This window comes from Limulus polyphemus, unplaced genomic scaffold (genome assembly GCF_000517525.1).
Source record: "Limulus polyphemus unplaced genomic scaffold, Limulus_polyphemus-2.1.2 Scaffold1666, whole genome shotgun sequence".
NCBI classification, from domain to species: Eukaryota; Metazoa; Arthropoda; class Merostomata; order Xiphosura; family Limulidae; genus Limulus; species Limulus polyphemus.
Window position 1 is genome coordinate 192976 of NW_013667276.1, and position 12628 is coordinate 205603.

At 30.7% G+C, this 12628-nt stretch overlaps 1 protein-coding gene across 5 annotated transcripts in view; it reads right to left on the reverse strand.

Annotated features, from left to right (window-relative positions):
- LOC106464494 (nucleobindin-2-like) overlaps window positions 1–10439 on the reverse strand; it is a 42971-nt gene extending 32532 nt beyond the window's left edge. For 2 of the 5 annotated variants that reach the window (XM_022392223.1, XM_022392221.1), the window contains exons 1-3: window positions 10170–10433; window positions 4842–4985; window positions 2631–2732 (exon numbers count right to left, since the gene is read on the reverse strand). In XM_022392223.1, the coding sequence (XP_022247931.1) occupies window positions 2631–2732; window positions 4842–4985; window positions 10170–10238 (315 nt within the window). In that variant the 5' untranslated portion in view covers window positions 10239–10433. Of the gene's footprint in view, window positions 1–2630; window positions 2733–4841; window positions 4986–8053; window positions 8104–10169 lie in introns of all 5 variants that reach the window. The other 3 variants (XM_022392222.1, XM_013924638.2, XM_013924637.2) reach the window with 3 other exon arrangements.
- Window positions 10440–12628: the final 2189 nt, after the last annotated feature.

A 12628-nucleotide genomic window follows, 5' to 3' on the forward strand; every position in this document is an offset into this window, starting at 1 on the left:
ATGTCGAAAAAGTTGTACATTTGCTGTTATGTTAAACTTATATTAAAGTTTTCCTCATTACCCATTCAAGCCATCTCCAGCCATTATTAGTCTCAAAGTGGGTTCCTCGTCATCGAATTTAAATACAATAAAATACTAAAATAAAATTAAGTTTCTAAATATACCAAGAAATAGTTTTTATGCTTAATGTTCTAGATATGAGGGGAGAGGGAGGGAAGTCTGTCAAAATGTGCAGACCATGACCTTTTTAAAGAGTTACATTTAAAGTTTAATTAAACTACTTTATTAGCAATGTATGTCAAAAAACTTTCCAATGAAATGTAGCTTATAATTAAAAATTTTGTATTATCTAAGTTCCAATTTCAAAAGGAAACATTTAAATAAGCTCTCATTCTTCACTTTCCTCTCTCATATGATCCTCTGCTCTCTAAATTCTCCTTTTAAAGATTTTCTTTCTTTCATTATACGAGTTTCAGAGTGTCCATCAATTACATACAAAAACTACAGATATTTACATTCAGAATATAAAACTGCCCACTCTTTTTTACTTTCTGAAATATCAATAAATTCCTCACATCCACTGCAAAAGCTCTTTCCAATTTTTCAAGCTTTTGAAATCACTTATCTGTTCACTTCTACTTGTCAGTGGTACATGTTTATAACCAATATAAAGACCATTTCTTGAACTACATAATCCTGATGATAGTCTGTTTAGTTTTTTTTTGTGAAAGCTGCCATTTTGGAAGTAGATCTTCGTGTGTTTAGACTGAAGTCCATGCACTGAAGATTAATGTAATTTTGTAACCTATTTACAATTTAGTTAGAAACCCAGATAAACTATAGTAGTTTTGGAACATTTTATTATAGTGCCTGATATATTTTGTGTTCCAAAAAAAATGTTTTAAAGTTATTTGAGTTGTTTTTTGGAAAACAATTATAGTGAGAAAAAAAGACAGAACATGAAAGCAAGCAGCCAAGTGCAAGCTGGCCTAGGGCTAAGTTGAAATGCTAAATTTCTTTTTTTATGGATATTTTTTTATTCATATTTATATTTTTTGCTAAAGTAACTGAAAGGTAAATATTAAAAACATAATTTTGTTATACAAGGACCCTTAAATGAAAAAGTTTTCATGATCACTCCTTGAGGAACATACCTCGTTAGATGTCATGTGATGCAACCGGAAACTTTGTTTAACCTAAACTCTATGCACTCGTGGTGAGTGACTGATTGCTTGCCACAGCAGTTAGACACAGTTTAGTAAGCAATAAAACAATATAATTAATTGAGAGCAGTTGGGAAACGTTGAAAGGCCTAAGCTATTAAAATAAATAATTGTAATTATCTGTTACAATCTGCAGCTCATCTTGAAAAAAAAAAGTATTTTTGATTTAATTTTATACTTTCAATAAAGATTATTTCACCACAGATAGTGTTATAGTAGATAAAAAAAAAGACAAATTTTGAATGAAAAAAAAAAAAACTTTTGAAAGTCATTCAGGAGGTGCTAGAGCTTATGCAAATGAAATATGGAAACTGTAAGGTGAAAAGAAGTATATTACAATCACCTTTCACACAGGCTGACTCAATAAAGATTAATAAATTCTCAGACATATCTTTGGTAAAGAAACTTTAATAAAAATACAATTTTTCTGTATACAACAGACTTGTAATATTTACTACAAACTTGTCAAATTTTGGGAAGATACACTTCAGAGTGATAGTATGCATAGTTTCATATTTACATAGTGGTTACAAAGACAGTCAGAATGACCAAACTCATATATACAGAGTTAAGACCTTGGATGTGTGTAATTTGAACGTCTTGGAGAAAAGCAAGATAAACATATGGCATAATGAAGTGTCTATGACATTGTCTCTCTTATTGTGTGTGTTTTCTTATAGCAATGCCACATTGGGCTATCTGCTGTGTCCACAAAGGGGAATTGAACCCCTGATTTGAGCATTGTAAATTCAAAGACTTTCTGCTGTCCCACCAGGGGACTGTCTCTTACTAATAGCAGCAATGTGATATGTTTTTAACTGCATTTCTAACTAGGGTTTGTAATATACACAGTTATTGATAATATGTGCCTGAAAGCCTGTCCAATATTCAGTGTGTATAGATATCTAGAAAAAATGTAAGGTTTGAGTTATAACTGTAAAGAAAAAATTTAAGAGGTGTATAAAACATATCACATTCAGTATCATAGACAAATACCTCACAGTAATACTTTAAAGTATCTTATGTACATGTCACAATGAGTATCGTAGACAAATACCTCACAGTAATACTTTAACGTATCTTATGTACATGTCACATTCAGTGTTATAGACAAATACCTCACAGTAATACTTTAAAGTATCTTATGTACATGTCACATTCAGTGTCATAGACAAATACCTCACAGTAATACTTTAAAGTATCTTATGTACATGTCAAAATGAGTATCGTAGACAAATACCTCACAGTAATACTTTAAAGTATCTTGTATACATATAACAATCAGTATCATAGACAAATACCTCACAGTAATACTTTAAAGTATTGTCTACGATACTGATTGTGCATTTGTCTACATATCACAGTCAATATCTTAGCCAAATACCTCAGAGTAACACTTCAAAGTACCTGTATATCTTCAGCAGAGAAATTTTCCAGTTTTTTGGCAAATTCCTTGTCTTCTTCTAAAGCCTGGACAACTTGTTTTAGGTATCTTCCATATTCAAGACCCTGTTAAAGTTAAAAAAAAAGTAATTTATTCACATGTGAAAAGCATCTTTTTTTAAGACTATAATTTTTCCTATGTTTTCTAAAATTCAGTCAAATTTTTAAAATACCTGAACTAAAACTAAAAAAAGAAAATTTCACTTTCTTCAATGTACCTAAGTTGCTTTTTTAGCCCTGAGATATTTTACAAATATTTTTTTACTTTTTATGGTTAATAAGAAATATGAATTATCAAATCTTACACCACGAACAAGTATCATTCGAAATTTTACCCAACTGATTTTAAACCTATAATGAAGTAAATATTTGGCCATCGAAACCTAATAGTATAAACAATTCAAATAAAGGACAAGTCAACTTGGCTGTGTTTAAGCAGAATTTGTCTAATTTTTTATCAGGCAAACACTAGAGCTGGGTGACTAGTGGAACTTGTTAATTGATTAACTGTTTGGCTCATTAATTTATTATTCTTATACGAGACTTGTATACTTAGAATAATTGAAAGTAGTAATAATCAGAAACATTGAATTCAATTAGTCGATTATTTTTGTGAGTTGTAACACTAACTGATTAAGTTTGAATTAATAGAAAATAATGAGAAATCATAATGGCAATATTTTGATTACTTGGATAGTTCAAGTAATTGAAAACACTTACTTCGATTACTTAATTATTTTCATGGCATTAATCGATTTGATCAATGTTCATAGGTAATTGATTATATTGATTAATCAAGTTAATCTCCCATCACTAGCAATTACATCATTTTAACCAAATTAAAAAAAAACAGTAGCTCCTTAAGAAATTATTTTTAGAAATTTTATGGGAAGAACAAAGAATAAAGTTTGGCTGTTAATTATTATTCCATGATTGGAATATCAAACTGAACTTAAAAATATTGATAAAACTTAGCCAAAAATATAAATAAACATATAAAAATAAACAGATATTCTCATACAAATGCATAAGAATTAAATTTGATACAAAACATTTCAGCTTTAGCCCAACATCAGATGTTATATATATGGTAATGCTTGAAATAAACAAATACTTTAAAAAGTTTATAACAATACAACCAACATGTTCATGGGTGCATGTGTTGAGTTACATGTATTATCAAGTATCGTTACACAGCATATTCTTAAGAAACAAGATCATAATTAGATCATGTGCATTTCTAAAATTCTTGCAAATACCTGAGGATGACAAAATCTTGTTGAAACATCGTACATTTACAATAATTTTTTTCATTATTCAGTTAAACTGTCTCAAAACTTTTATTGTCTGAAAAGTGGGTTCCTTGTTATTAAGGATTAGACTAAATTAATCTACAAGACTTTTTTTCCTTTTTATTAGCTATGTTTTTGTGGGTGCCAGCAATACCAAATGTGAGGGTGCATGTATACCCGATTCAGTTTTATTATTCATCAGGATCTCTACCAGTCTACCCTCAAATTGAAATTCTTTTAAGCCAGATTAGAGTAATTTAATCTAAGAAACCTTGGACATGGTCAAATACATCAATCAAAAAGGTTTGACTGCTATATAAGGATGTAATCTATATTTTTACCAATGAAAAAAAAGTTCTAATTTCTGGCACTTGGCCACCACAGGATAAAGTTTCACAGCATTCCCCCTCATAAATCGTTCCTTTTTCGGCAAGCTTAATGCATGGAGTATTTGTTTCTAATTGTAATTTAAACTTTCATAGTATAATTTAATGTTTTATGCAACTATAATAATCACAATGCTAAAAGTCTCAAATTCTGAAAATTAAGTTGGGTTTTAAAAACCATTTGCACTGTAACTTTTCCTGTTAGTAACGTTCACTTAACATGTTATCATAAAGCTATTCTAACTCATCATATAACTTAAAAATAACATGTACTTAAATAAATCTTTGTGAAATGTTATTTTGTTACATCTTTACATAGAATGAAAGATATACAATGGTTATTGTACTGGAATGACTATACCATCGAGGAAAGATGTCATTTGGCTTTAGTTTCACAAAAATGATACAAAAAAAAACTGTTAAATGACAAGTTGCAGACCAGTATTTTTAGAACTCTAAGTATACATTTATTGAAAAAATACACAAACAAATCTTACAAAATCATCAATGTCTGCATTAGATTCTTTATTATCATCTTTATTTTTTTCAGTTTCTTTCTTTTTATCCACTGGACGAGGGGCAGCAAATGCCTCTTCAAGCAAGTACAAGGAAATCAAAACCACAAACAGCTTCATTTCAAACTACAGCAGAAAAAAACAACATTTTAAACGCACAATCAATGAAACAGAAAATACTTCAGACAATTTGCTATTTTTAAAATAATTTAAATAATTCATATTTCATTACAACTAATGTAATGTGGAGTCTTTTTGTAGGATATCAACCAAATTTTTCTAAGCCATACAAATGCCAAACTATAACAGTTGAGAGAACAAGTAACCTTGATTGTAAAAAAGTATAGACTCAGTATAATTTTGGAGCCTTAACTTCACAATAAAAATTATTCACAGGTGTCATTGAAATATTCAAGTTTTTTTTAGCAATTTCCATTGTTGTGTGTGTGTATCTATATCTACAAGAGCTAGGTAATTAGTCATTTATGCTAATAAATTCACCACTGGGCTCATTAATTGATTACATTCAACTAATAGATTGTCATATGAGATATTAATCTTAACTGATTATTTTCAAGAATCGTGACAGTAATCGATCAAACTGAACAACCTTGATTTAATCGAAAGGAATAATGTAAAATCATAATGGCAGTATTTTGATTACTTGGAGAGCTGGAATAATTGAAAACAGTAATAACTGGAAACACTAATCTCAATTAGTTGATTGTTTTTATGAGAATCATGGCATTAATCAATTTAATCATAACTGCAAGTGTGTATTTCATGTGACATTAACTGATATAACTGATGCACATGGTTAATTTTTATCAATCAGGTTAATCACTCAACTCTATAGTCTACATATATACACACACATAAACAAGAATAACTAGATGCTTTTATTCTATATAAGTACTTTTGTCCTAGAGACTGTAAATTCACAAAACTCATTCAATTACTATTTGGGCTGTAAAGAAAGGGTAGATTTTGACCTTTAAAAGTTCTGAACAAAATAGTGAATGAAAGTTCAATTCTTTGATAGTAATAATTTGCATAATTTACTGATAACATCACCATGGTTATCAATTTATATTTGATTGAAAACCCTTTTATTTTACAGGTAATCATGTTTTATATTTTAAGTAAATATAAAGCATGCATGTTGTTTATGGACACTTACCTGATACATGCATGATACTCATATGGCTATATACAATAATCTTGTATTACAAAAGCATCCTATTGTAGCCAATTAAAAGTACTGCAGCTGATATAAGCATAACATATTTTCTTTTAAGTCACTGTTTCAAGCAGGTTTACAGCCACAGAAGTTTTTAAATAAACTTGTTGATTAAATAAACATACCTAATAAACCATAATACTAAATTATTAGTACTGGGTGCAATGGTAACAAAACCTTGTCGAAACGTTGTACATTTGCTGTTATGTTAAACTTATATTAAAGTTTTGCTTCATTACCCATTCAAGCCATCTCAAACCATTATTACACTATAAAGGCCTGCTCCAATGCATGGAACTGCTACATATAATGATTTGGAGGTGTGTGTGTGTCTTTTATAATACAATAACTTTTGTTTAAGTAATGGACATCGTACAAATCAAAAGGTCAAATTTTCCATGTGAGTGACATTTAAGTTAATTACGGGAAACAGATATAAAATTATAAAACATCTCTTAGGAGAACTACTTATATTTATAAAAACCCAATATTTGACACTGAATATTTAACAAATTGTGACATCCATCAAGTGAACTACATGGAATATAGGCTAATGAGGCATATAATGTTTCTAGCATAGTGTCCTTGCACAGAAACAAAATTTCCAAATAAACTAATTACATACAAGTAAAAGATGAAGTATCCATAATATAATTAACTAGAAATTCAAAATAGTGACCTTGAAGAACAAGACATACATGAAAGAAATAACATATGAACAACATTGGACCACATGGTTCCTCAAAGCTGTCATTTCTCACCTACCCCTGAAAATAGTAAATATTTAAACCGACTCTTCATTTTCATCAATTAGCCTCTTAAGCTCTTGTAAAGTGCTAGTCTCAGCTACTGCTAACAACTACTCATTCCATAAGACAATCAGTCTTTTAGAAAAACAAAACTGTCTTAACTGGAGCCTAGCTTGTTTTTTCCAAATCTTAAACTCGTGTTCTTTAATCTTATTGTCTTCAGAATAGAGCATAAAGAAATCAAGAGGCCATTATCCTTTCAATCCCCCATGTATTCTTTTCACTGCTTATGTTGATGAGGGTAAAGGTATGGATTTGGCATAATTGGATTTTTTGAAGGCTTTTGACAAAGTGCCACATAAAATACTGGTAAAATACTTCTGTGGCCAAAGGAGATAATTTAGCTCAGCAGATTACAGGTTTTTTAGAGAGGAAGCAAAGGGTTATAACAAATGAAATTCAGTCAAATTTGATTGGAGTCATAAATGGAGTACTTCAATACTATGTGATGGACCCTTAGTCTTTTTGATATATGTAAATGATATTGTAAGGGAATGGTCAAGTTAGCTGAGGATATTAATGTTTTGGGTAGTTTGGGCAGCGATAAGGATACTGTTATTTTAAAAAAGGATTTAAATCACTTGGCAAACTAGGCAAATAAATAGCAGATGGCATTTGATTTTGCTAAGTGCAAGGTAATGCATATGGGTTACCTTAATTTAAAATATAATCATCACCTTGATAGAAATGAAATCAACAGTATTATGTAAGAACAGGATTTTGGTGTTTAGGTCAATCAGTCTCTTAAGCCTTCCAATAGGAAAACAAATAGGATTTTGGATTGTATCTACAGAAATAGTGAATACAAGTCAAAGGAAGTTATCATTTCTTTGTACATATCTCTGGTTAAGACTCATTTAGACTACTGTGTTCAGTTTTGGACTTCTTACTTTGGGGTTATATTTGATATTTCTATAAATACACCCTAAAATTCTAATACTTTTAAGCTTTACTACTAGCAACAAAGCACTACTTCAATGGCTTGAATGAATGATTCACCACTATGCCAATATCTTTTTTTTTTCATTCATGCTATAATGTAGGCTCTACCTATATTAAATGTGTAAGCTATGTTATGATAATCCACATGCATTACCTTGCATACTATAATAAAATGTAATTTGCCAAATATCTGTTCAACTTACCAACTGATCCAAGTCATTCTGTATTACCCCAACATCCTCTATAAATTCAGCTAGAAATGTTCAAAAGTTTAATATCATCACCAAGTTTTACTAATTAAGTCCCTGTGCTAGTCATTAATGTAAATAAGAAGAAGAGGCACAACCACTGACTTTCAAGGACTTTAACAGTAACAATAGTCCATCCTAGTGCTTTCTCTCCTCTAACCCCTCTACAATCCAATTAACTAGTTTCCTTCAGCCCCTATTAGTATGGTTTTTTTTAGCTACTCTTCTGTGTGGTACCTTATCAAAAGCTTTTTGAAATACTTTATATATACACTAAGTTCATATAGAATTCCAAATGAAGTCTAAACACCTTATAGGGTGAGTCAATGTTCACCTTCAATTTGTTCCGATATTTCTAAGTATAAAACTTAAAAATTTTCTTTGCTTTATTACTAGTTAACATGCACTGTCTAGAAGGTTGAGAGATTTTGAAACATCTGCTCAAATCTTTTTTCTCATTAACTTCATTTGAAGTTGCACCATCAAAGATATAAGCATGATCAATGTTGTGATAATTAATATAAATAACTTGTTTTGTATTAGCTTTAAAAGACATCAGTCGGGTGTTAGCCCAACTGATCAAATAGTCCAAAATATTTCTCCAAAATTATAGCATGTAGAATAAATTAAAGGAATTTTTTGCATCAGATTATTAGAGGGAAGTCATATAAATGGCAACAGAAATGTGAATGGTAAAGATCTGTGATAAAATGGATGAACATAGTTTTGAGTAATAAAATATTTGTTTTTTTATGTATGAAAAATGCAGAAAAAAAATTATCCAAATAAATAAGGTGTTACGAATGTTTTACACAGTTTCAACTTCAATGGTACCATGCTTTCATCTACATATAATAATACAGAACCTCTGGAATATTTCTACCATGCAAGTTTCAGATCACAACTGGCAAATATATATATATATATATATATACATTCATATCCCTTCAAATTCAGTGACTGCTTCTGTTCTAACACAGAAACACACTTGAATTATACAGTACACTTTATATTACAATAATATTAATAGTATTAGGTACCAATTTTTTCAATGAATTTATGGGAATTTTATTATCTTTCACCAAAACAAATATCATAAACACAAGCTTTTTATCAAAGTTTTCATTTTTTATTCAACATGTGGTATAAAATACAACCTATAAGTGTTCTATTCTAATTTAAAAATTCCTACTCCTATAAAACTTGCATGATAAAGTTTAAGTTTACTCAAAAAAGCAAGATCTACAGGGTGGCCAAATACTCTGGGCACCCAAGGGTATTTAAAGCTCATGTGATAATTCACTGTGGGGCTTTATCAAACAGCTTGTGGTAAAAGAATGATATAAAACACCTGATGCTTTGAAACAAAAAACTGTTGAATTGTTTGTTTATTTTTTACTTTCATGCAAAACTATACGAGAGCTATCTGCACTAGCCATCCCTAACTTAGCAGTGAAAAACTAGAGGGAAGACTTCTAGTCATCACCACCCACTGCAAACTCTTGGGTTACTCCTTCACCAACAAAGAGTGGGATTGACCATCACTTAATAATGCCCCCATGGCTGAGAGGGCAAGCATGTTTGGTTGGATGGAGATTTGAACCAGTGATCCTCATATTGAGTGTTGAGCACCCTAACCACCTTTCCCACGTTGGCCCGAAACTAAGGCCGTGCCTAATATGCTAAGGAGGATGTATCATCTTATGTCATGAAAATGAAGGCCAAGAGACACATTTTCAACGATTTGGGATTATTAATCAAACTTTTTGTTAGTCTGCATCAATATCAGATGTACAAATATATCAACATGCATTAAATTCTTTCTTTCATGTACACTATCTATATTTCAGGTGTGTGCCCAAACTTTTTGCCCACACTGTAGTTTGCAGTTACTTCATCTACTAATACTAATACAACTACAGCTTAATTTTCTGAAAGAGGGGTTTCTGGTTAGCCTCTTTTAAGTAAAAGTTTTGGAAAGTCATAATAATATTAATATTAACACAACATAATAACACTAATCATAACTACATTATTTATCAATTTATTATATAACTGTGACAGTGTTTACCTTTAACAGTTTAAGTAACATAAGTGTAACTGTAAAGTAGTGAGGCACATTATCGTTAAAAAAAGACATTACTGAATAAATTCTACATACCGTTGACTTAAGAAACTGTTCTAGTATTATGTAAATATAAGCTCTAATATTAAAACCTAAAGTAAACCTTGACCTTTGTAAACGATACTCTTAATTCCACGTCACTTATTCCACGTTCAGTTTACTACAGTAAACACACATTTTTCCTACGTCCAGAAAACCGCACTTCCTCTCATTCAACATCAGAAATTGTATAAAATTATGTATATATGCATTTATCGGCTGGTAAATTTGAAAATGCAAGTTTATTCAATATACTAAATAAAGTTTTAGTTATCATTAAATTCAATATATCTAAAAAAAATACATAAAAGTTCTGAAGAATTTAATTTATTTTAAAATTTACCAGCCGATGAATGCACATTTAAATAATACATATGTAGTCTATAACAATAAATGTTTCTATTAATTTCCATCATACTTTCTTACTTTAGATATATATACCATTAACACATGTTAATATACAACCTACTTTTCTCACTTCATCGTGTAAAAACTGCTGTTAATAAATGCTACGAGTACTAGATAACACCAGTAATACTCAGAAATAAATTACCTTCCATCGGCTGAACAGCAAAGATGTTGAAGCGATTTTCAAGGGTCTTTGTTCGCATGATAATTCAAGCAAAATGCTCAAACTTATTTATTCAAAATTAAAGCAGTTATTTTTGAAATGTTCATGGAACAATGATTACATATGTAAGACATATACTTATAAGTATGGGCCAAGGAATCACACCTATTACATTGAATATACATTGTCAGGTTTGTTCAAAACTATTATATTTCACTCTCCTATAAGTTAGATATTGAACGCATCTTTGGTCATGTGTACCTAGGAAGTTTTAAAAATGTTTGTGCAGCAGCTTAGAATGTATCAAGGACACTCTTTCTTGCGGCTGTTTGCTGGCTAGTTTAATCTCATACAGGAAGTGGTGTCCTACTACGAGGTTAGCCATGAATTTGAAACATAACATTTTGGCAGCGAATGCTTTCACTTTGGAATGTGACTTTGTTCCATTGGCTCCTGTAAAGTTATTGCCCTATACGGTGGAGAACAGAACGTCATAAATTTCTCCCAGCTGGTGTTGTCCCTCAGAAGGACAGTGGTAAGTCTACGAATTTACAACCCTAAAATCAGGGGTTTGATTCACCTTGGTGAATACAGCAGATAGCTTTATATGACTTTGCTACGAAAAACACAAACACATAGCTGGTGTTGGATGTAACTAAATAGCTTCTCATTTAATGGGAAAAATGTTGTAGCAATACTTTTCAACACGGGTTAAAGCAGAAAATTAGACGTGTAGATTTCAAATGAAATCAAAGATTGCCATATTTCGGTGCAACAGTGACTGCATTGTTCAATACAATAATTAATGTTAATCATTACATTAATTGTGTAACTTTCTTACAAATGAAAATAAAATATTGTTGTTTGGGTTGTACTCCAGGGACAAAGCCATTTTCTACAATGTGCCTAAAACAGCTTCGAATACTTCAGCACTACTTATGTTTTTCAGAAGTAAAATTCCGATAAAATGTTAGTGGATACCAATCTCACTATCTTCAGTTGCGGATGTTTCAGTAGCAGTGACAAACCAAGTGATCATTGGGCCATGACTGGAGTTTGGTTTAACACCATCGAGTAAAACCTAACATTTCTAGCAGAGCCAACACATATTGGATAGCGATCGAATTAGCTCAATCCGAATTAACTTTCTCAAAGTTTATAGATTTCTCGCGCAGTACTTTTTTTAGGTATTCTTTCACGATTGAATCAAACGTAGCCATACATTCAAAAAATGTCACAAAAGCTCATTTTTACGATGTGAAAAGTTTCTAATCACTTCTGTGAATATTAAAAGTGGATTTCCATGAACACTTATCAAGCCAATAAGTCATTCATGTGCTTTTTTGACAATGCCCAGTCTCTCTTTTAGATAATCAAGTTTCGATTCTCAATATTTATTTTTTGGCTAATTTTAATTGTTTCTACTGTTAAATGCCTTCAGTTGATTTGTTGACTTTTCATGTCAATCGACTTAAATTTGCTGGCAATTTTTACCCTTCCTTTATTCATTTGATGCTGGTGAAAGAAATATGTGTTACAAATCTTGTAGGAAATAAAACAATGAAGTGTATATGACTTGATATTGAACTCATTGTCTTGGTACATCTGCACTAATAAGTCGTCGTATGTACTTACTTATGTTTCCTTCCCTTGCATTGGATGAATTTTGATCAACAATAGCCTAAACTTAACTCAATGATAAAACTAAATACACATATACACTGAGTGGTCACAAGTAAATAGACACCTAACTTTTCGTCATTTAACTGATTTATGCTAACTAATTTGTGTTCAC